The sequence below is a fragment of the Neofelis nebulosa genome, chromosome 16 (assembly GCF_028018385.1).
Source record: "Neofelis nebulosa isolate mNeoNeb1 chromosome 16, mNeoNeb1.pri, whole genome shotgun sequence".
Lineage (NCBI taxonomy): Eukaryota > Metazoa > Chordata > Mammalia > Carnivora > Felidae > Neofelis > Neofelis nebulosa.
This window is the reverse complement of record NC_080797.1, coordinates 34,429,587-34,451,831: the sequence shown is the minus strand read 5'-3', so window position 1 is coordinate 34,451,831 and position 22,245 is coordinate 34,429,587. Positions and strand designations below refer to the sequence as shown.

General features: G+C 56.7%; 3 protein-coding genes across 6 annotated transcripts in view; 1 reads left to right on the top strand and 2 right to left on the bottom strand.

Moving 5' to 3' along the window:
- Positions 1-1,490: 1,490 nt before the first annotated feature.
- CCR10 (C-C motif chemokine receptor 10) lies at positions 1,491-3,556 on the bottom strand. The gene is made up of 2 exons (XM_058702692.1): positions 3,518-3,556; positions 1,491-2,690 (listed from the first exon to the last, which is right to left on the bottom strand). Exons 1-2 carry the CDS (start codon positions 3,539-3,541, stop codon positions 1,623-1,625), a joined length of 1,092 nt encoding a protein of 363 aa, XP_058558675.1. The 5' UTR covers positions 3,542-3,556; the 3' UTR covers positions 1,491-1,622.
- A 518-nt stretch (positions 3,557-4,074) lies between these two features.
- On the top strand, positions 4,075-19,443 carry CNTNAP1 (contactin associated protein 1). Of its 2 annotated transcripts, none has more exons than XM_058702623.1 (24): positions 4,075-4,483; positions 5,364-5,465; positions 5,560-5,753; positions 6,212-6,359; positions 6,437-6,640; positions 7,269-7,453; positions 8,014-8,157; positions 8,830-9,091; positions 9,557-9,706; positions 9,965-10,136; positions 10,586-10,692; positions 10,839-10,958; positions 11,312-11,515; positions 11,713-11,869; positions 11,952-12,079; positions 12,387-12,572; positions 13,052-13,273; positions 13,527-13,766; positions 14,987-15,340; positions 15,949-16,076; positions 16,786-16,879; positions 17,078-17,323; positions 17,432-17,479; positions 18,095-19,443. In XM_058702623.1, the coding sequence occupies exons 1-24, from the start codon at positions 4,420-4,422 to the stop codon at positions 18,373-18,375; spliced, it is 4,140 nt and encodes a 1,379-aa protein (XP_058558606.1). In that variant the 5' UTR covers positions 4,075-4,419; the 3' UTR covers positions 18,376-19,443. The 2 variants fall into 2 exon arrangements, with proteins under 2 accessions (XP_058558606.1, XP_058558608.1); XM_058702625.1 differs by lacking the exon at positions 4,075-4,483 and adding an exon at positions 4,752-4,949.
- Positions 19,444-19,726: 283 nt separating this feature from the next.
- EZH1 (enhancer of zeste 1 polycomb repressive complex 2 subunit) overlaps positions 19,727-22,245 on the bottom strand; it is a 31,088-nt gene continuing 28,569 nt past the window's right edge. For all 3 annotated transcript variants that reach the window (XM_058702655.1, XM_058702653.1, XM_058702652.1), the window contains exon 21: positions 19,727-22,108. In XM_058702655.1, coding sequence (XP_058558638.1) covers positions 22,048-22,108 — 61 coding nt within the window. In that variant the 3' untranslated portion in view covers positions 19,727-22,047. The remainder of the gene's footprint in view (positions 22,109-22,245) is intronic.

Sequence of the window (22,245 nt, the reverse complement as noted above, 5' to 3'; positions counted from 1 at the left end):
GAGACTCGGGAAAGTGAAGACCTAGGTCGGAAATGAAATCTAATTTAGAGCGCACAGCTCACTGAACTCCAGTGGGGAGAGTGACTTAAGATTCAAGGGAATTCTGTGGTCTTCGAAGAGTGGAGGCCTCTTGGGGTGAATAGCCTGGAGTTCTATGTCGGAAGGGGTTAAGCCAGGCGCTAAACGGGCGGGGCGGGGCCGCGAACGGGGCGGGGCCAGGGCGACCGCGGGCGCGCGCGTGCGTTGCTGACTCAGCGGCGATTCCCGCGGTCTCCGGTGGAGGGTTCCAGGTTGGCCCCCAGCGACTGGCTTGTGGGACCTTCGGAAGATCGGCGCCATCTCCGGGCCTTCCCTGGATCCTGGCCCCTAGTGGAGGTGGCTCTTGGTCTTAGCCGCCGGAGGCTCTAGGAAGGAAGGCTAGCCTGAGCTGGGCGGGGCGGGACAGGGCGGGGACGTCAGGCCAGCGCCTCCCTTGAGACCTCCCTGCCACACCCGCCCTTCTTGCCCGGGGTCCCCAGACTCCTGGCTGGAGTGGTAGGGGCAGCTTTGCTGACCGGATATTAAACTGCGAGCCTTGTCGCACGTGAACACCATCCTGCCTATCGTGCTTGTGTAAAACAAAGACCAGGAATCAATGCGACCGTCTCTAGAGGCTATCTATCCCCGTCTTGTCCTCACCCCGGATGACAGTGACCAGCACTGAGATTTCCTAGGGATGGAGACATTCAAACCATATACTCGCTTCCCTGTCTAGATCCCGGGTCTTTGCAGGAAAGTTCTTTCCGATGTCTAACCTCTCTCTTTCCGGCACGCTCAGTGCATTTCCTCTGACCCCGTCCCCAGGGAAGATGGAGAATGGCAGTCACCCCCACCCCCACCACACCCATGATAACGACTCTGGAAATTTTCAATTTGGAATTCTCTCCTTGGTTTTTCTCCAAGGTGAAAAACTCCGACTCAACTTTTTAAATAACCTTTTTCTTTCCACCACAGAACTTTAGAAGGGACTGTAAAGTGGTAATCTAATCCAAAAGCCCACCCAAAACGGAAATCTCCTGCCCATTGTCCCTACCCCCACACCAGGCACAGGCACACACAGTCCCCAACAGCCTTAGCCTGAACATTCCAGAAGCCAGGAACCCAGTACTTCATAAGGCAGCCATTACTGGATAGCACTGTGGTTGTTAGAAAGCTCGTCCTTATGCTACTTTAAGAGGAACCCCAGCCCCTCGTTGCCTGGCAGCTTTCCCACCTCACCTCTTGTTCACAGAGACCTGGTGAAGGTGGAGGGAGTGTCAGTGCCTAGAGCTTCAGCAGGCTCAGCAGCCCTGCACCCCCACCCAGATTCTCAGCGCCTTCCACTCAGAGCCAAGCGCACTGAGGGGGAGGGGGAACCCACCGGTTCTGCCCTGCTACAAATCACTTCCAAGTCGGTGACTCAAAAATAGTAACAGTTGTTGGGTTGTATCTCATTTCCATGTTATCAATTTAATGTGGCAAAGTACAGAAGCAATTCCTTTAGGTCCCTACATCCTTCTCAGGGTCTCCCCACCTACTCCCCTTTCCCACTACCCTCCCTGGAATCATTTCCTCAGCCCGCCCTCTCTCCTTGATTCGCAGCCCTAGTAGTCCCAGGAGGAGACACTGTGGGTCTCAGTGGGAGCCGAACAGGAAGAGAGGCGGGGCCGGCGGGGGCAGCGGCCCCGGGGGCGAGGCCCTGGGCTGCAGCTCCCACCCCGCAGCAGCCTCCGCAGGTCCTGGCGGAATCGCAGGCCCAAAAAGGCGTAGAGTACGGGGTTGAGGCCGCAGCGGGCCAGGGCCAACCCTCCGGTCACGAGCAGTGCCAGATCCTTGCGCTTGCTGGCAGGGCAACTCCGCTCGCGGGCAGCCAGTAGGTCGGCCGTATCCAGTAGCAGGGCGAGACTGTAGGGCAGCTGCAGGACCACGAAGGCCGCCACCAGGGCCACCACGACGCGCAGCGCACGCCGGCGCTCGGGCCCCCTGGCGGCCAGCAGCGTGCGGCCCAGGAGCGCATAGCAGGCGGCCATGACGCCCAGCGGCAGCGCGAAGCCCAGGACCACCTGCGCCACGGCGCTTGCCCCCTTCACCGTCTGCGCGAGGCCCTCGGGAAAGATGAGACGGCAGCGCCGCTGGCCTTCCCGCTGCCCATCCTGGCTGAAAAGGAGAGCAGGCAGCGCGAGAAGCAGCGACAGCAGCCATACGATGGCTGAGACCACGTGTGCGCGGCCTGGCGCAGAGGGCCTCGGTCCAGCGGGGAGGGCCCGCGCGATGGCCACATAGCGGTCGGCGCTGATACAGGCCAGGAAGAGGAAGCCAGCGTGGAAGGAGGCCGAGTAGAGGCCCGAGATGGCGCGGCAGGTGGCACTTCCCAGACTCCAGCCCTGCAGAGCCCCGGCTGCGGCGAACGGCAGGGTTAGGGCCAGCAGAAGGTCGGCCAGGGCCAGCTGGAGCAGGTGGGCAGAAGTGGGCGAACGGACAGCACGTCGGGCTGCCAGGTGGGTGGCCAGGACCAGGCCATTGCCGGCCAGACCCAGTGCAGCCACTGCCAGGGAGACACTGGGTTGGAAGGCCCGACTGAAGGCCTGGACATCCGCCTTGTAGCAGAGTTCTGGCAATGGCTCAGCCGAGTATGCCTCCTCATCATACCCAGAGTAGGGGCTCCAGGAGACCTGGGGAGGTCAAAATGAGAGGAGAGACCTTATGAGACACCTCCCACACACCTCCCCTTCCCACACATACCTTCCAAGCTGGGAGCTTCTGTGTGACCGTTGTGCAGAGGGAGAAGATACAAACTCTTCTCCAAACTCTTCCTAGCACACCCTCCCAACAGGTCTTGGCTTCCACTGCACCCCTCCTGCCTCTGCATCCAGCTTCCTGGCTGACCTTGACCTGTCTGTATCTCAGTTGCCTAATATGTAGTGTTGAGATTAGAAACCCTGACCAGCCCAAGCGGCAGAGTTGTTTGAAATAAGGAAGAGGTAATGGATGTGAAGCACCTGGGCTCTCCATGAGTCAAGGTTTCTGTCACTAATAGATCTTGGGGATTCAGTTCTGTTTGCAGCGCCCTCTCCTGGAAGAACACCCACATTCAGGCTTTGCCTCAGGGCTGGTCCCTGGACTCCAGGCATAGTGTGGAGAGGGTTTCTAATGTCTTTTTTCCTTTCTCCCCTCCCTGCCCCATCTCTACTTCCAGTACAGGTACATTGAACGACTCATGGCAAGGCGGGGGGTCTCAAGGGTTGGGCCTCAGGTTTTCTGGTCTCGGTTGCAACCTGGGACCTCTAGGTTCAGCTCACTATTCCCCTCAGTCCAGTCTCATCCCCCAACCCCAGCCTCACATCACCAGCTCCATCTATCTGGAAGGTCCTGATCCCAGATGGCTCCAGGCATCCTGGATAGGTCATAACACGGCAGAAGCTTGTTACCAAGTGGGGAATCCCATCCCTTTGCCTTATCCTCCCTCTCTATAACCCTTCCTCCCTGCCCCCACTCCCACCTGTTCTGCAGGCTCCGTCCCCATCTCTGGCTACACGGGTTTCTGAGGTATAGCCACTAGGGAGAGAAGTTAAGCTAGTGGGACAGGAAGGAAGGGGCGGGGAGAGGGGCCAAGAGGGCGGTGGGGATAGGGTCTGTGAGCCCTTTTTACCTAACTTTCCCATTCCACCCTCTATTTTTTTTTTTCTTTTTTACCCTGCCAGTAGAAAAAGAATGGGTTTTTGGAATACCATTTGCTAGCTACTTGTGTGATCTTGAGTACGTTTACCTCTTTGAGCCTCAGGATTTTCATCTGTAAAGTGGAGTAAGGTAAAAATGCTGAGTTGACAGGGTAATGAGAGTGCCTAGCACGGGTGTTTGGGGGCACAATTTGCCTTCAGAAAATGTTAGATTCTTTTACTTACTTATCTCCCCATCTCCAGGTAGCCACCCCCCCACCCCACCCCCCACCCCCCGCTTTTCTGGGATTTTTGAGGACCTCTCAGCTGGCCCTAGCCTTCCTTCCCCCATCTCTGCGGCCACAGTCCCTGCCAGCCTCGGGTTATTCAGGGTATTTCCCAGCGTCTGGAGGCTCTCTACCCCCGCCCTTTCGCAGCAGGGCTGAGGCGCGCGCTTGCGCGGGGTCCGGGAAAGCGGCGCGTGCCGGGAGAGAGAGGCTGGGGAAGGGGGGAGGTGAGAGGAGAGAGGGTGGGAAGGAGAGAGAGACCAGCGGAGAACCAGGAACGACAGAGAGAAGGGAGAAGGGTTGGGGGAGAGAGAGGACAGAGCGAGGAGTGGGTTAGGAGAAGAGACGGCGATCCGCTGCGAACCCCAGAAGGAGATTGGGGAGCCCAAGCTGGAACTGGAGCCCTACCCGGAACCGGGCACTGGGAGGCGGCCGCCGAGACCCATCAGCCCTGCACCATGTGTCTCCGGCTCTTGTGCATCCTGCTTGCCGCGGTCTCAGGAACCCAGGGCTGGGGCTACTGTGAGTGCCGGGCGCAGGTGCAAGCAGGGTTGGGCCGGGGAGTCCAAAGCCTGCAGGGCGGGTCTAGCCGCATTGCGGCTAGGTGGTCGCGGGTCCCTTCCCGGCCGGCGCGCGCTCGCTCATTCCCATCCTTTCCTGCCTCTCCCCCGCGCTCCGCAATGCAGCTCCGAGGCTGGCGCGCGCTCCCGGGGTGGTGCTGGGCTCGGAGGAGCCGAGGCTCGAGTCGGCCCGGGGTGGGGATTTGGGACTGGGATCCAAACGGAAGTTGGTCCTGGGTTTGAGGGTTGGAGATAAGGGTGGTACTGGTGACCCGGCCAGGGTTAAGGTTTTGTTAGGGGCTGAGGCTGGGCTTGGAGCTGGCCCAGGGGCTAGGATTTGGGGCTGGGGTGGATTTTGAGGCTGAGATCCAAGCAGGAGTTGGTGACCCTGATTGATGCTGAGGTTGGACATGGAGCTGGTGATGCTGGTAGGACTGGCTGGGGTTGGGACCAAGGCCTGGATTGGGGTTGGTGAGGGTTGGGGGTGCTGATGAGTGGGATTGATGATAAGGCTGGGGCTGAATTGGTGCCCTGGGCTGACTCAGGTTCTGTAAGATGCTGAGGCTTGGGGTTGTGTTTGGGAGAGTACTAAGCCTGGGCTGGTACCAGAGCAGTCACAGAGCTAGGGAAGGTCTGGTTTAGTGAACCCCCCAGGAGGAGAAGGCAGCTTCCCCGGAGTGTGCAGCTGTTGCTGCAGCCCAGATTGGGTAGATGGCTTAAGTTAGGGCTGGGCTGGCCGCTGGGGGACAGAGAAGGAGGAACTCCAGTTGCTCTGTGTGCGCGGCCTTTGGAAGGACCTGGGAGGAGTCGCCCTGATCAAAATGTCCGTTCCCCCAACCCAGACGGCTGTGACGAGGAGCTGGTCGGGCCTCTGTACGCACGCTCCTTGGGCGCCTCCTCCTACTACGGGCTCTTCACTGCGCCTCGATTTGCCCGGCTGCACGGTGAGTGAGGCTCCGCCCCAAGGCGTGGTGGGGGACTCTGGAGGGCTAGGGATGAAGGGAGAGCCGGGGGTGAAAGCCCTTGCCTCTTCTATAGGCATAAGCGGATGGTCTCCCCGAATTGGGGACCCGAATCCTTGGCTCCAGATCGACTTAATGAAGAAGCACCGGATCCGAGCTGTGGCCACCCAGGGCTCATTTAACTCGTGGGACTGGGTCACGCGTTACATGCTGCTCTACGGGGACCGAGTGGATAGCTGGACGCCGTTCTACCAGCAAGGGCACAACGCGGTATTCCAGGCCCCCTGTGCACACACTTGGAGAACCTCCTCAACTCTGCAACCTGGGCTGGGCACTAGCTTGGGGGAAGTGGAGGAGGAGGTGGTGTGGACACAGATGAGGAGCAGTGACTTCCAATCAGGGGGTTCAGTTCATAGGGACGGTCAGTTCGCCATGTGTGCGAGACATTCTCAGATGACAGGGTTTAACATACTTTAGGGTAAAATCTGGGAGAGCTTCTTGAAGGAGGTGACATCTGAGTTGGGCTCTGAGGAAATAATAGGATGGTGGGAGAGGACATTTTACGCTAAGGCACCTGTTTTCCAAAAGCCATGAGGGCCGAGGAAATCAAGGAGAGTTTGCTTTCTGGAAGTCTAGATTGGCTGGGTGTGGCAGCTGTGGGCTGGGAGGCTGTGGAGAAACGAAGTAGAAAGTGGGGACCTGGTCTCTCCTCTCGCCTTCTCCCTCAGACCTTTTTCGGTAACGTGAACGAGTCCGCGGTAGTGCGCCACGACCTGCACTATCACTTCACCGCGCGCTACATCCGCATCGTGCCACTGGCTTGGAACCCGCGCGGCAAGATCGGCCTGAGGCTCGGCCTCTACGGCTGCCCTTACAGTAAGGATGCGGAGGCCGTGGCGGAGCTCCTGGGAGAGTCTTCCCGGTCCTCGGCCCACCTACTGTCCTTTGCGCAGAGTCCGACGTGCTCTATTTCGACGGCGACGATGCCATCTCATACCGCTTCCCGCGAGGGGTCAGCCGGAGCCTTTGGGATGTGTTCGCCTTCAGCTTCAAGACGGAAGAGAAGGACGGGCTCCTGCTGCACGCGGAGGGCGTCCAGGGCGACTACGTGACATTGGAGCTGCAGGGGGCGCACTTGCTGCTGCACATGAGCCTGGGTGAGTTCAGCCACCCGGGGTGCGACCCCGGAGGCTCTGCTGCCACGCCCCTCGCTGCACCGCCTACGCGAAGCCGCGCCCACTCCCGATCTGGCCTTTCCTTACTGTTTGGATCAACCCGCCTTCTTCGTGCAGAATTTGGCATTAGCAAAACACTGGACTCCGAGTCAGGAGATCTGGATTCCAGTCTCAGCTCCACTACCCGTGGGGCGACCTTGAACAAGGCACTTACCCAGTTTCTTCATTGTAGAAACCTTATATATACTACAAGTACATATACATATAAACCCAAAGAATTGTTATTTTGTATCTCATTAGCCTTTATAACATCCATATGATGAGGGAGAAGCAGCGATCATGCCCCAAGTTTTACTGATTGGAAAACAAAGGCTCAGAGAAGTTAAATGACTTACCCTAAGTCACATATTCGCCAATGGCCACCGCTCCATCCCAAGTCCAGTCTCTGTATGCCCACCCTCCCTGGCTGCCCTGGGCCCTGTGCAAACTCTCTGTGCTCCTGGCTGCTGCTTCACCTGGGGGCTAAGCATCTCCACCTGGGGGTTCTCCAGGTTGTAGGTCTGACCCTGTTCTCCCTCTCCCCCCCCCCCCCACTCCCCGCTCCCCCTAGGCAGCAGCCCTATCCAGCCAAGGCCCGGTCACACCACAGTGAGTGCTGGTGGCGTCCTCAATGATCAACACTGGCATTACGTTCGTGTGGACCGATTTGGCCGAGAAGCAAATCTCACCCTGGATGGCTACGTGCAGCGATTTGTGCTCAATGGAGACTTTGAGAGACTGAACCTGGACAACGAGGTGAGCAGAGTGGTTCATTCAGTTGAGTAGGGTACTGTCAGTGCGTGGACAGTACTTTTCTCCACCAGAGGTAAGACCTTGCTTTCTGGTTCTTGAATATCCTAGCAGCTCTTGGCAGACCTGCGGCCCATAGGCCTAGGTTTTTGTCACTGTTGTTGCTGTTAACAGGCAGATTTCCTGGGCACAACCCCAGAACTACTGACATGGGAATTGAAAATCTGGGTTTGGGGGATCAGGCAAGATGAGAAAATTGCCCTGTTGGATTGCTTAACTCTGTGGAGTTGGTAAAGACCGTGGTTTGGATCTGCAGATAAAGAATCCCAGACAGGTTAATTGACTTACTCAAGGGCACGCAGCCAATTTGTGGCAGAGTCAGGGCTAGAACCCAAGTCTGGGGAAGTCCAGCGAACTTCCAGCTTTAATACTGATGATACTGGGGAAATGGATATTTCCAGTCTTCTATAAAGCCAGGCCCAGAGCCTGGGAAAGTGTGGGGCGGAAGAGCATGGGCACAGGCTCACACACCCAGGGAGCCTCACCACCCCCACCCTGCCCCGCAGATGTTCATCGGGGGTCTAGTGGGCGCTGCACAGAAGAACCTTGCCTATCGTCATAATTTCCGTGGCTGCATAGAAAACATAATCTTCAACCGAGTCAACATCGCAGACCTGGCCGTGCGACGCCATTCGAGGATCACCTTTGAGGCCAGTGGGCAGGGGGGATCAGGGAGGACGGGACATCAAAGCTGCTTGGAAAGCAAAGAGGTGGAGCAGGAAGAGATCTTGAGAATCAGATAAAAGCCGAGGATCCCTCTCTCCCCTGCCACATCCTCAAGTGGGGGCATCACGACTCACAGGAGGTGAAAGGCCACCCCTCCCTAACCCCCAGTTATGAAGCTGTGGTCTGGCCCAACCACATCCTCAATTAATGCTTGAGGAAAAACAAGTGCAGAGACCGGAGTGGCTTGGCCAGAGATCACACAGTTGTGCAGTGGTTGAGTAGGGACTTGAACCCAGGGCTGTTTTGGTGTGACCCCACACCCCAACTCTGCAGCGGGCATTCTAATGTCGCTGCCTGGAAGCCAGCAGGAAATTGCCTCTCCGAGCTGGAAGGAAGGGAAGGAGGTGGTCCCCCTGGAGACGGCGTAGATCAGCGTTAGCCAATGGAGAGCCTTGAGGGCAGACTTGGTTGGAAACTCCGCCCCCCTCCACAGCTGGATATGTTTGTGGGGGGTGAGGTCTTACCCCCTCCCTTCCCCCACACACTTCGAGGGAGTGCCTCAGAAGGGTCTTAGACCAGTATGAAAATTGAATCCCAGCGGAGGCAGATGTCTTCCATTCTCTCCGGTGCTGATGGATCCTTACTTTCACCCTCAGGGTAAGGTGGCCTTCCGTTGCCTGGACCCGGTTCCTCACCCCATCAACTTCGGAGGGCCTCACAACTTCGTGCAAGTGCCTGGCTTCCCGCGCCGTGGCCGCTTGGCAGTCTCCTTTCGCTTCCGGACCTGGGATCTCACAGGGCTGCTACTTTTCTCCCGCCTGGGGGACGGGCTGGGCCACGTGGAGCTGATGCTCAGTGAAGGGCAGGTCAACGTGTCCATCGCGCAGACTGGCCGAAAGAAGCTTCAGTTTGCCGCTGGTGAGGGGCAGAGGGTGGGGGGAGGCGCCAGGAGGCCAGAGGAGGGCAGAGGAGGGGCAAGTGTGGGCCTGCACGGAGGACTTTGCTTCTTGGAGAGGGGTGAGGGAGGGAAGGGAGCAGAGCAGGAGGACCCTGGGCCCTGGGAGAAGGTGGGAGTGGATGGTGGCAGGGAGTCAGATCTGAGGAGCTAAGGGTGCTGGGAGAAGCAGGAAAGCTGAGAGTCCTGGTACCCTCTAGTTCCACGGGAGGCTTGGGAGTTGTTTGTTAATTCATTTACAGCTTTACAGACTGCATCGGCTGCTAGGGTTAGTGAAGACAGACATTCAAAAATGTCACACTCAGTGTGATAAGTGTTAATAATGGAGGGCACATAGGCACAGAGTGGGGTTGTTGCTTCCCCACTAAAGACACTTCTCTCAGAGTTTGGAGCTTCCCTCAGCCACACCATCCTCTTCTCCCATCTAGGGTACCGCCTGAATGATGGCTTTTGGCACGAGGTGAATTTTGCAGCACAGGAGAACCATGCAGTCATCAGCATTGATGATGTGGAGGGGGCAGAGGTCAGGGTCTCATACCCCCTGCTGGTCCGGACTGGCACCTCATACTTCTTTGGGGGTAAGTGGGAGCCAACCTGGCCAGACTCCTATCTCTGGGTGGGAAGGCCCCACCAAAGTCCCCTCAGATGGGGCTACATGGAGCGTTTTGTGGGGATAAAACCCTCTTTTCCCTCTGGTGCCTTGGAGACTGGAAGGCCATTGCCATTGTCTATTGGCCCCCTTCCTTCCTTCATGTCTGGCTTTCCCTTGGCATCTCCCTGGGGGAGGGTCTCTGGGGTCTCCCCTGGGGAGGGCCTCACAGGGGTGGTTGCTCCAGGTTGTCCCAAACCAGCCAGTCGATCGGGATGCCACTCCAACCAGACGGCGTTCCATGGCTGCATGGAGCTGCTCAAGGTGGATGGTCAACTGGTCAACCTGACTCTGGTGGAGGGCCGGCGGCTTGGATACTATGCTGAGGTCCTCTTTGACACATGTGGCATCACTGATAGGTATCCAGAAGCCCCTCTCCCTACAAGAGGTGACCCCTGCAAAGCCCCCTTCTGTAGTCTCCCCATGGGAGTGGCCATTCTCAATAATCTCCCTTCTCCTGGTCCCAGGTCCTCAGTCTCCCACCTGGAGATGATTCCTCCTTGACTTGTTATCTTAACCTCTTGTCCTCCTTTACCTAATCCTTCCATTAAAGTGACACAAGCTCAGAATGGAAATGAAGCATCTGTTCTTGGCCCTGGGGGGTTTTCTTCTGGAGGGGGGTGGTGGGAGAGGGGGCCAGTAGAGGGTGAAGCGTCCTTGAGCCCCAAGGACTCATGCACCAGCACTTAGGCTTCTACGAGGCTGGTTCTGGTGCTCTCAGGAGCCTGGAGTGAAGCTGGTAGGGATCAGACCCCATTCTCACACTCACAGTAAGGTGCCTGCCCTTGGTGCTGGCCCTCTTCCCTAGGTGTAGCCCTAACATATGTGAGCATGACGGACGCTGCTACCAGTCCTGGGATGACTTCATCTGCTATTGTGAACTGACAGGCTACAAGGGGGAGACCTGCCACCAACGTAAGCGCAGTGGGGGATGGGGGAGACTCAGGGGCAGGGGAGGCCAAGAGGTTGCTGGGGATCATGAGGCTGCTGGAGACGGTAGGACTGGCACTCCTAGCCCTCTGACCCCATAAATGCCCTTTGCCCACCCCCCGACCTACCAGCTCTGTATAAGGAATCTTGTGAGGCTTATCGGCTCAGTGGGAAAACTTCTGGAAACTTCACCATTGATCCTGATGGCAGTGGTCCCCTGAAGCCATTTGTAGTGTACTGTGATATCCGAGGTAAGTGGCTCTGATGAGTGGTGAAGGGGCAGCTGACAAGGCTGTGTGGGGGTGTGGGGAAAACAGGGGGTTGAAGGGGGGACAGGGGCCAGCAAGATCAAACTGTGGTAGGGGTAAAGGATGGCAGAGGGGAAAGGGGACACCCAGGAATTTGTAATCCAGCCTTGCTGATAAATTCCAGCTTCCTGATCCATTCCAGCTGTCCAGCTGTCACATCTCCAGCCGACAGTGGGCTGGAACGGAGCTGCTGGTCACATTTATTGGCTCTGACTAGCAGCAGCAGTGGTGGAGGTAGGGAGATGGGTAGAGAATGCCCATCTTGAGCCAAAGCTCTGTCCATTCCCCTCCCCCAGAGAACCGGGCATGGACAGTTGTGCGGCATGACAGGCTGTGGACAACTCGGGTGACAGGTTCTAGCATGGAGCGGCCATTCCTGGGGGCCATCCAGTACTGGAATGCATCCTGGGAGGAAGTCAGTGCCCTGGCCAATGCTTCCCAGCACTGTGAACAGTGGATCGAGTTCTCCTGCTACAATTCCCGGCTGCTCAACACTGCTGGTGAGGGCCAGGGTCACCGAGGGTGAGGTGCAGAGCTGGGGGAGCGACCCGTGGGGACTTGGGAGGAGAGAACCAGAAGTTTCAGCTAGAGCCCTCGAACATTCAAGCGAGGATCGGGGCTGCTTGGAAAGGCGAGAGAGGAACCCGGGGGCTAATGGAGGGATGGGGCCTAGAAACTGCCTGCACGTCTTCCCCAGGAGGCTACCCCTACAGCTTTTGGATTGGCCGAAATGAGGAGCAGCACTTCTACTGGGGAGGCTCACAGCCTGGGATCCAGCGCTGTGCCTGCGGTCTGGACCGGAGCTGTGTGGACCCCGCTCTGCACTGTAACTGTGATGCTGACCAGCCCCAGTGGTGAGGGGCGAAGGGACAGGGCATTCAGGATTCCAGGGGCAGCGGAGCAGCAGGGCTGAACCACTGCATCCTGCCCCCACAGGAGAACCGACAAGGGACTGCTGACCTTTGTGGACCATTTGCCCGTCACTCAGGTGGTGGTGGGGGATACGAACCGCTCCAATTCTGAGGCCCAGTTCTTCCTGAGGCCTCTGCGCTGCTACGGCGATCGTGAGTGGCAGACCCCTTTTGTGTGCCCTCCCGGGCTTGGCTCTCCGGTTTCCAAAATTTAGGACACCTGGCCCACTGTGGGTCTCTAGGACATACTGCCAGACACCCAGCTCCTGCTGTGATATGACCCCCATCCGTGTGGTTCCCCTGTACCTTATTCTCTTTCGCTATACCTGTTTCTCCCCTCGCCCCCACCTTGGACACCCCTAGCTGTCCCCGTTTGCCCTACCTTCTCCCACACCACCCAAGGCTCCCTGCTCCACTCTCCAACCTCCCTGATCCAGCCTTCCTCCTTCTGGTTTTATAGGAAATTCCTGGAACACCATCTCCTTCCACACTGGGGCTGCTCTGCGCTTTCCCCCCATCCGTGCCAACCACAGCCTTGATGTCTCCTTCTACTTCAGGACCTCGGCTCCCTCAGGAGTCTTCCTAGAGAACATGGGGGGCCCTTACTGCCAGTGGCGCCGACCTTACGTGCGGGTGGAACTCAACAGTGAGCAGGCAGACATCAGGAGGGATGTGGGCTAGATGAAGATCTCGGCGGGGGGCGGGGGGGGATATGGGGTAGGCAGAGGCTGGGGGAAGGGACAAGGGCAGATGCCCCTCGAAAGGCAGCATGGAAAGGGCTTTAGATAACTGTAGGGTCCAGACCAAGCTCTGTTTTGGTAGCTGGCTTTGTGAACTTAGGCACTGTCTTCACCTCTTGGGGCCTTAAGCCCCTTGTGAATAAGGCAGCTGGACTCCTGAGGGGTTTCCGACATGACTAGCTATGCTTCTAACCTCAGAAATGGGGGTGTAAGGAACTCAGAAACCAGGGGTGTAAGGTTTCAAGGAGTTTATGGGTTTTGTCCCGGGCCGTAGACAAATTGGAGGGACATTCAAGGAGCTCCAGAGAGTGAAGAAGAGAGGTGGTCTGGGGTAAGGGATCTATGAGGTCTGAGTCCTTTCTCCCCACCCCACTGCATTGTCCAGCGTCCCGGGATGTGGTCTTCGCCTTTGACGTGGGCAATGGGGATGAGAACCTGACCGTACACTCCGATGACTTTGAATTCAACGACGATGAGTGGCACCTGGTCCGGGCGGAGATCAATGTGAAGCAGGCCCGGCTCCGTGTTGATCACCGGCCTTGGGTGCTGCGGCCTATGCCCCTGCAGACCTATATCTGGCTGGAGTACGACCAGCCCCTTTATGTTGGTAAGAAGCAGCCCCGAGGCGGGTCTGAAGCTTCCTTTACCTTCCCACCCCCTCCCAACCGTTCTTGTTTCCAGGAGCCCCATGTCTTAGATCCTGATCCCCTCTGCTGCAGCGTGACCCAAAGGCTCACCTTTCTTCTCTAGGCCATGCATTTTATCCTATTATTACATTCCCCTTGGCTCCCTTCCAGACCCCAGTACTTATCCCTGTCTCTGGCTTGACACCCTTTTTTTGACCTGCCCACCCTTCTCAGGATCTGCAGAGCTTAAGAGGCGCCCCTTCGTGGGTTGCTTGAGGGCTATGCGTCTGAATGGAGTGACTCTAAACCTGGAAGGTCGTGCCAACGCCTCGGAGGGTACCTCACCCAACTGCACAGGCCATTGCGCCCACCCCCGGTTCCCCTGTTTCCACGGAGGCCGCTGTGTGGAGCGTTACAGCTACTACACGTGTGACTGTGACCTCACGGCTTTTGACGGGCCATACTGCAACCACGGTCAGTGCAGCTGCTTGTGCGAGACTAGGGAGCCACAGGGCACAACGGGACATAGGGAGGGCAGGGAAGGACGGAGAGAGCAGTCAGCGACAGGGAAAACTTAGAGTTGTCCTTGGGTTCCTGAGCTCTCATCCAGGGCGTCAGGCAGCTGAAGATCCTGGATGACTCCAAGTCATAAAGTGGGGCCAAGAAGGGATGGTTCAGCTAGCTGGTACTAAAAGAACTTAAAAGCAACAAGCAAATAACTTCCCCATCTTCCCACTGTCACTAAGTTACCGCAGGTTACCCCTCTTGCAAGCATAGTCACCTCAGGCTGCGCGATGCCCTCCTTGGCCATTTCCTGTGCTCCTAAAACATGTCTACAGCCTGGCTCTTGGTTAAGGCAAGCCTTGACATTCACCATAGCAAGATTCTGCACATACACCCAGACCGCATCCTTCCTAAGCCTGGTCTAGGAGGATGCACGCGCAGGTAGGTTAACGGTGAGAGGTATCTGGTGGTGCAGGAAGACACAGGAACTCCGATCAGCTGAGGACCTTTGGTCTCAGTGTGGAAGTGTGAGTAGTGGGGCGCCTGGCTGGCTCAGGTGGAAGAGCATTCGACTCTTGATCTTGGGGTTGTGAGTTTCAGCCCCACGTTGGGTGTAGCGATTCCTTAAAAATAAACTTAAAAAAAAGTAAGTGTGAGTGGTGGCGAGTGTACCAGATGGGGTCATGATACCTCGATTCTTTTTTTTTTTTATGTTTATTTATTTTTGAGAGGGACAGAATGTGAGCAGGGGAGGGGCAGAGAGAAAGGGAGACACAGAATCTGAAGCAGGCTCCAGGCTCTGAGCTGTCAGCACAGAGCCCGATGTGGGGCTCGAATGCACAAACTGTGAGATCATGACCTGAGCCAAAGTTGGACGTTTAACCTACCGAGCCACCCAGGCGCCCCACGATACCTTGATTCTAATCTTGGCTCTCCATAGACTGCTTGCCCTTACGGAAGTCACTAGCCATTCCTGTGCCTCAGTTTCCCCACCTGTAAAATGCGGGGGTTGCGTTAGATGATCTTTCCCATTTCTCACAGTTTCAAGATTTCCCTTCTGTGACATAGAGGCTCAAGGGGACAGAAGAGTGAAGTTCTGACAGTGTGCGGTGGTTCGAGGGCAAGTTCCAGGGTGGGTGTGCAGATGGCGTAGTGTCTGAATCCCTGACCTCATAACCCTCCGCCTTCAGATATCGGAGGTTTCTTTGAGCCCGGCACCTGGATGCGCTACAACCTCCAGTCAGCGCTGCGCTCGGCCGCCCGGGAGTTCTCCCACATGCTCAGCCGGCCGGTGCCCGGCTACGAGCCTGGCTACATCCCCGGCTATGACACCCCTGGCTACGTGCCTGGCTACCATGGCCCTGGCTACCGTCTGCCGGACTACCCCCGGCCCGGCCGGCCCGTGCCCGGTTACCGTGGGCCTGTCTACAATGTCACCGGTGAGGAGGTGTCCTTCAGCTTCAGCACTGACTCCGCCCCTGCGGTCCTGCTCTACGTCAGCTCCTTTGTGCGGGACTACATGGCCGTGCTCATCAAGGAAGATGGTAAGCTCGCATAGGCTGTCCCTCGGCTCCCTCTGCGTGCAGGGCGCCCTTCACTTTCACGCCTGTTGGTTCACTAGTAGAAGGACCCAAGCATTCTCAGAAGATGGGGGCTGGGGCGCCTGGGTGGCCCAGTCTGTTAAGCATCAGACTTTGGCGCAGGTCACCATCTCATGGTTTGTGAGTTTGATCCCGGGGTCGGGCTCTGTGCTGACAGCTCAGAGCCTAAAGCCTGCTTCTAATTCTGTGTCTCCCTTTCTCTCTGCCTCTCTCCTGCACATGCTCTGTCTCTCTCTCTCTCTCTCAAAAATAAATAAACATTGGGGCGCCTGGGTGGCTCAGTCGGTTAAGCATCCGACTTCGGTTCAGGTCATGATCGCATGGTTGGTGGGTTCGAGCCCCATGTCGGGCTCTGTGCTGATAGTTCGGAGCCTGGAGCCTGCTTCCGATTCTGTGTCTCCCTCTCTCTCTGCCCCTCCCCCACTCCTGCTCTGTTTCTGTCTCCAAAATAAACAAAAAAAAATTAAAAATAAACATTTAAATAATTTTAAAAAAAAGGTGGGGGCTGTGGGAGCCAAGAGGAGACTCCCTTTGTCCTCCCCATCCCACAGGGACCCTGCAGCTGCGGTATCAGCTGGGCACCAGCCCCTACGTGTACCAGCTGACCACGAAGCCGGTCACAGACGGCCAGCCACACAGCGTCAACATCACCCGGGTCTACCGCAACCTCTTCATCCAGGTGCGTGTGGAGGGAGGTGGACGAGGGAGGTGAGCCGACTCAGATCGTAACCTCGTGATGGTGCCCAGGAAAATGTCAAAGAGTTAGCATGAGGGGGCGCCTGGGTGGCGCAGTCGGTTAAGCGTCCGACTTCAGCCAGGTCACGATCTCGCGGTCCGTGAGTTCGAGCCCCGCGTCAGGCTCTGGGCTGATGGCTCGGAGCCTGGAGCCTGTTTCCGATTCTGTGTCTCCCTCTCTCTCTGCCCCTTCCCCGTTCATGCTCTGTCTCTCTCTGTCCCAAAAATAAATAAAAAACGTTGAAAAAAAAAAAATTAAAAAAAAAAAAAAAAAAAAAAAGAGTTAGCATGAGTAGAGCACATCGCAATGTACAGAGGATTCTCATGGGTATTATTACCTCATGCAACCCTCACAACTCCGGGAGGTGGTTCGGGTGGGCAGGAGTTCTTATCACGTCTGCTTTATAAATCAATAAATGGACTCAGAAAGTAAAGGGGTTTTCCACAAAGTCAAGCCACTGGTAGCTTCAAAGACGGCTCAGAACGAGGCCGTTGGGTTTTTAATATGAAATCCTTCATCCGGGCCCAGGGGTTGTCCAGCCAGGACTAGGCCGGGACTCACCACCAGTGTGGACAGAACAGGACTTCCTGCGTGGTCTCGGCCTCGTCGGCCTCTGGTTCTCCCTCCCTCAGCTCCTCTCCCTCCCCCTCAGGTGGACTACTTCCCACTGACGGAACAGAAGTTCTCACTGTTGGTGGACAGCCAGCTGGACTCACCCAAGGCCTTGTATCTAGGGCGTGTGATGGGTAAGGCGTGGGTGCCATCATGTTTGGGCTAAGGAGTTACGGGTGAGGCCCCCGGAGCCTAGAGAGTGAGGGACCTGGGAAGGGCTGGGAAGGCAGCGATAACAAGGCGCAGGAACCCTGCAGACGGCGAGATGGGTGAGAGGGGCCAGGCTATGGGTGGTCCCAGCCCCTTTCCTTCTGGGCCGGCCTCTCCCTCAGAGACGGGAGTAATTGACCCGGAGATCCAGCGCTACAACACACCGGGTTTCTCGGGCTGCCTGTCTGGTGTTCGATTCAACAACGTGGCCCCTCTCAAGACCCACTTCCGAACCCCTCGACCCATGACCGCCGAGCTAGCTGAGGCCCTCCGAGTTCAGGGAGACCTGTCGGAATCTAACTGCGGAGCCATGCCCCGTCTGTTCTCAGAGGTGCCGCCTGAGCTGGATCCCTGGTATCTGCCCCCGGGTACGTCCAGGGCACATGGAGGAGGGAGGGCAGTGAGGGACGGCAGGGAAGGGAAACGATTCTTTACAAGGAGGGGGTTTCTCCTAACCGGCGCTCTCTCCTCTCCAGACTTCCCGTACTACCACGACGAGGGATGGGTTGCCATACTTTTAGGCTGTGAGTAGCGTGATCACTACCCTGACCTCCTAATTCTACCCTCGGTCAGCATTCCCTTCCCCGTATCCCCAGGGCTGAGGGGTGGCGAAGGCACTCAGTGCAGGGTGGTGCAAACAAGGATGAGCCGGGCTGTGCTGACGGTAGTATGGCATTGAGTTGGAGATTTTTATTTTTGTTTAATGTTCATTTATTTTTGAGAGCGAGTGAGCACGAGTGGGGGAGAGGCGGGGTGGGGGTGGGGGGACAGAGGATCCGAAGTGGGCTCCGCGTTGACAGCGGCTAGCCCGATGTGGGGCTTGAACTCACAAACCCTGAGATCATGACCTAACCCGAAGCCCGACGCTCAGGCGCCCCCAAGCTGGAGATTTTTAAATGTTTGAGGACGCTACAGACTTTTAGTTGAAATGAAATATTAAAAGGGGGCTATGGCTAAGGGATGAGGAAATGGGGGTGCAGTAACACGTAGGTGAGAAATGGATAACAGGAATTCAGACCCTCCAGGCACTTGGGAATGGCCTGACACGATCGAACGGCAGCCAGGCACACGTGTATTCTTTTGGCCCAAAGCATACACACATTCAGACCTGCCCTGAACTCTTCCTTTTTTTTTTTCAGTTTTGGTGGCCTTCCTGCTGCTGGGGCTGGTGGGGATGTTGGTGCTCTTCTACCTGCAAAATCATCGCTACAAGGGCTCCTACCACACCAATGAGCCCAAGGCCACCCATGATTACCACCCTGGCAGCAAACCTCCCCTACCTACTTCAGGCTCTGCCCAGGCCCCAGCCCCTACACCGGCTTCCACCCCAGCCCCAGCCCCAGCCCCAGCCCCAGCCCCAGCCCCTGGCTCCCGGGACCAAAATCTCCCCCAGATCCTGGAGGAGTCCAGGTCTGAATGAATCAGGAAAAGGGCTTTAGGGACCACGTCCATCTCCTCTGAGTTCCCCAATTCCTGCCTCTCCCCACCCTGTCAGGGACATTTGGCTCCTCTTAGCAGGTTCTGCTCATCCAGAGGATGCCCCTCCTGCCAAGTTTGGTGGGCAGAGCTACAGATGGGACCAAAGAGAGTGGCCGAGCCTCACTGCCTAAACCAATGCCCTCCCCGTCCCCGCTTCCCCAGGCTCCTGGTTGTTTGCCTGCCCCGAAGGAGAAGCTCCATGGGGTTGAGACAGGCCCTCCCTGCCATCCCTGTCCCAGCTGCTGCCAGGGATTAATGACAGAGTGCAAGAGAGATTAACTGCTTCCTTTCAAGTATTCAATCTCAGCAGGGACAGATGTGTGGGATTGCAGGGATGCACAGGGCATGGGGGGAGGAGGCTGCTAAATTACATCCCCTAGCCTCCCCCCTGCCCTGCAGAATGCCTTCCATCTGCTTCCACTCAGTTGGGGGTTAGGGAGGGCTTCATTGCTGTCCCCCATCCTCTCTTTTTTGTTTTTTACGGAGACCGAGAGGCCTCGGTTTTAGCACCTTAGTACCTCCGCTGCTTCACATGCTTTAGCCAAAGCCATAAAAACAACTTGCAATGTAGAGAGAATAATGCAGATGCCAGTGCATTAGCCTGCCCTCTATTGTTCCTCCCTCTTCCAAGATATGCAATAGCCTTGGTGCCTGTCCAAAGGCTTGGCCCCCTCTCCAGTGCATGAGGAGCCCTCTTTCCTCCGCTCAGAGATGCTGCTTCGTTTGCCCAGGAGGTCATGTTCTTTATATATATTTTTTGTTGCAAAGTCTCTCTCTAGAGAAACTCTATATACTACTCTAATTTTTTAATTATCAGTTTATATATAAAAGAAAAAAATTGATCGACTGTCCTGTCCTGTGCTGTGCCACGGTCTGTAGTTCTTGCTTTTCCCGTGTTGGAAGTCTCGTGAGGTCGGCTGGCCACTCGGCCAGCCTGACCCAGCCTCCACTCTGAAGCCGTGCTCGCGGAACCAGAACCGTTCTAATAAAGCAGAGTGGCAGAGCCCCAGTCTGTGCGTGGTAGCTGGCGTCGTGGCTGGGGGTAAGTGGGATGACTTTCAGGGAACTAACCAGAGGGCTCAGAAATTTCCATCGGGAATCCTCTGAATCCTTGCATCGCCTGCCCGGGGCCTGACCGGCTCTTGCCAACCTTCCTCACCGCCTGCCCCCCACCCCCAGATCTCAGTGGACAGGAGGGGATCTGAATGCTAACGCTTTAGCCCCAGCTGCCCCTGTGCTGCCATCCCTGGATCCTTCCAGCCCCAAAGTACACAAGGCAAAACTTGCCAAAATGGACTCTATCACTTTATTCAGATAAGAGGTCACAAGCCACAGGACTTTAAAGTGCGTGAAATTCACTGGCGATAAAGCCGCACATATACCAGCCTCCCCCACCCCAAGTCCCCACCACCTTGCTCCATCCATCAACCATGTCTGGGGGGAGGGGTTGAGACCCGTCATTATACGTGGGGGACAGCAGGGAAAATAGGAATGCTGGCAGAACAGGAGTATCAGTGGTCTGAAACTGGGAAGGACAGGGTTCCGCATGCTGAGGGAAGAGTGGGGTCAATCTAGCCTCTCGGTGGCTGGATGTAATTTTTTCCCCATGATTTCCTCACAGCCAGCCCCACTTTCAGACAGACCTAACTCCTGCTTCTTCATTTGTCTCTGGTTTTCCCCTATAATTTACGAGTACTTCAGAGCCCAATCGGGCTAGAGGGCATCCCCGGTACACAACGGATACAAACCACAGCAGATGCAGATTTCGGAATGGTGGCGGGGCTGGCCGGTCAGGTGGGAAGAGGCTTCCGTCAGGAGCTGGCTGGGTGTGTGCTCAGTGCTGAGTGCATGAGTGCTCACAAGTGTGGCGCGTGGAGATGTGAGTGTGTGTGTGTGTGTGCACGTCCCACCCAAATCCCCAGGCGACAGTTTGGCCAGAGGGAACCCCACTCCTTGCTTCATGGGACAGCCAGTAGGGATGGAGGAAGGGAGTGGTCAGTACAGACTGAGGAAGAAAGGCTTGGATTCCCTAGAGAAAGGAGAAGCCTGCTCCCTCTGCTGATATTCCCTAGGCCAGCCTGTCACTGCCACGTCCTTTTTACCCAGCACAATGCTCCTTATTCCCTGTCAGCTCAGCACGCCAGCCACAGACACAGGGCTGGCTCCTAGAGCTGGCCCCATCCTCATTCACTTCCTGTGTGTCAAGGAAGCTCCTCCTGCCTCCACCAGGAGCTGAGACAGAACTGGAGGGGAATCTTCCAACCCCCTCTCCTTCCCTTTCCCTTAGGAATGGGATTTGGGCAGGGATCCCAGAGACTTTAGTTCAAACTCCACCTCAGCTACAGACCTTCTCAAGGAAATAAAGTGCTTTGCTCTTCAAGAATCCCAGAGAGAATGGCACCATGCAGTGGCACAGGAGGTTGGCCTGCTTCTTCTCAACACTTCAAATACCCTCCACCAGTGTGCACTTGCAAGCGTGGTGCCATCCTGAACACGTGCAACTTGGGAGCCCCTCACCCATCTCCAAACACATGCTGTCAACTCACCCTCTCCAACAGCAGGTGCTACAGACAGGAAAGTAAGTCACCTTGACAACCTTCCCCCCTCTCTAGTCCAGGCTTTCGCCCATCTACCCGGAAGAGATAAGCAACAGAGGCCCCACGGGCTTGGCCTCTAAAGGGAATGCAAGGCCTGAAGACGGCCTCCATACCCAGGACCAGAGCGCGCACACCCGGCCCGGCCCGGCATACCTCCTGTGCGTCTTCAATAGCAGCACGATGCCTGCCTGCGGTCGCCAAGCCCGAGCTTTGGAAGGAGCTGACAGGGCGCTGGCACCTGCTTTCAGGAATCTGAAAACTTATCCATCCATCTCCAGAGTACAGAGAAGGTTTCTGAAAGCCTGTTGGGCCCCAAGCTTAGCAGCTGAACTGCTGTCATCAGGATGGCTCTCGCTCTCTGTCCGTGGAAGAACGGCACTTAGCTTTCCTTCTGCCAGCATTGAATTTCTATAGTCAGAACCCACACTCCTTCAATGTGAACCCCGCCAGGAGGGAAGAGGTAGTAAGGTGACCCGTCTCCCCTCTGAATTCAGTCTGTGCCACCCGCCAGGCTTGCCTTTAACCCAGGCCACTCGTAAGCTCCAGGTACCAAACTTCACTTAGCCCATCCTCTCTGGTCCTACGACCTACCACAGAGACATAGGCTGGCGACCCAATTAGACAAGGACCCTTGACTTGGAAAGTTAGAATTACAGGCCAATGCTTGTTAGGAACTGCCCAGGTTGACTGCTGAGGCCCAAGACCTACAGAGCAGACAAGAAACCACGCTGAGCCACCCACCCCCAGCCTGTGCTCTCTTCCTCCAAGGCCTGAGACGCGGTCTCCCGCTTCCACAGCTCTCTCCTGGGGAGCCCAGCCCTAGCTGCCTCTGTCTCCTCTCTCACTGAGACAGTCTGTCCCCACTGGACACAGCGGAGGCCTCGCTGCGCAGGGAGTGGGTGGGGGGTTTCTCGGTGTGGGAGACACGTAGTGCAGGAAAGTCGAGCAGCGGTGCTGTGTGCATGAGAGCAAAGACAATGCTGCTACCGTAAGCGCTCGCGTGGGGCCCAGGAGGGCTAAAGGACATCAGTCTCCCGCTCGATCCCCACGTACTTGAGGGCATCAGCTTGGCTGTACCTGTCCCGGGACAGGAGGAGGAATGAGATTACTGTCAAGGCTTCTGTGACTGAACAGACAGAATCCCCTCTATTTTGCTTCCCCATCTCTCAGAGCAGTTTACAGTGCTCCCGCTTCTGGGGCAAGGTCCCCGGGAG

What these genes read in the sequence shown, in the direction of transcription:
- CNTNAP1 (XM_058702623.1), top strand. Translation starts at nt 4,420, where the DNA reads ATGTGTCTCCGGCTCTTGTGCATCCTGCTTGCCGCGGTCTCAGGAACC. An exon ending in GATGCTGACCAGCCCCAGTG is followed by an intron (nt 11,870 to 11,951) that starts GTGAGGGGCGAA and finishes CTGCCCCCACAG; the next exon opens with GAGAACCGACAAGGGACTGC. An exon ending in TCTGCGCTGCTACGGCGATC is followed by an intron (nt 12,080 to 12,386) that starts GTGAGTGGCAGA and finishes CTGGTTTTATAG; the next exon opens with GAAATTCCTGGAACACCATC.
- CCR10 (XM_058702692.1), bottom strand. Translation starts at nt 3,541, where the DNA reads ATGGGGACGGAGCCTGCAGAACAG. An exon ending in GGACGGAGCCTGCAGAACAG is followed by an intron (nt 2,691 to 3,517) that starts GTGGGAGTGGGG and finishes TGACCTCCCCAG; the next exon opens with GTCTCCTGGAGCCCCTACTC.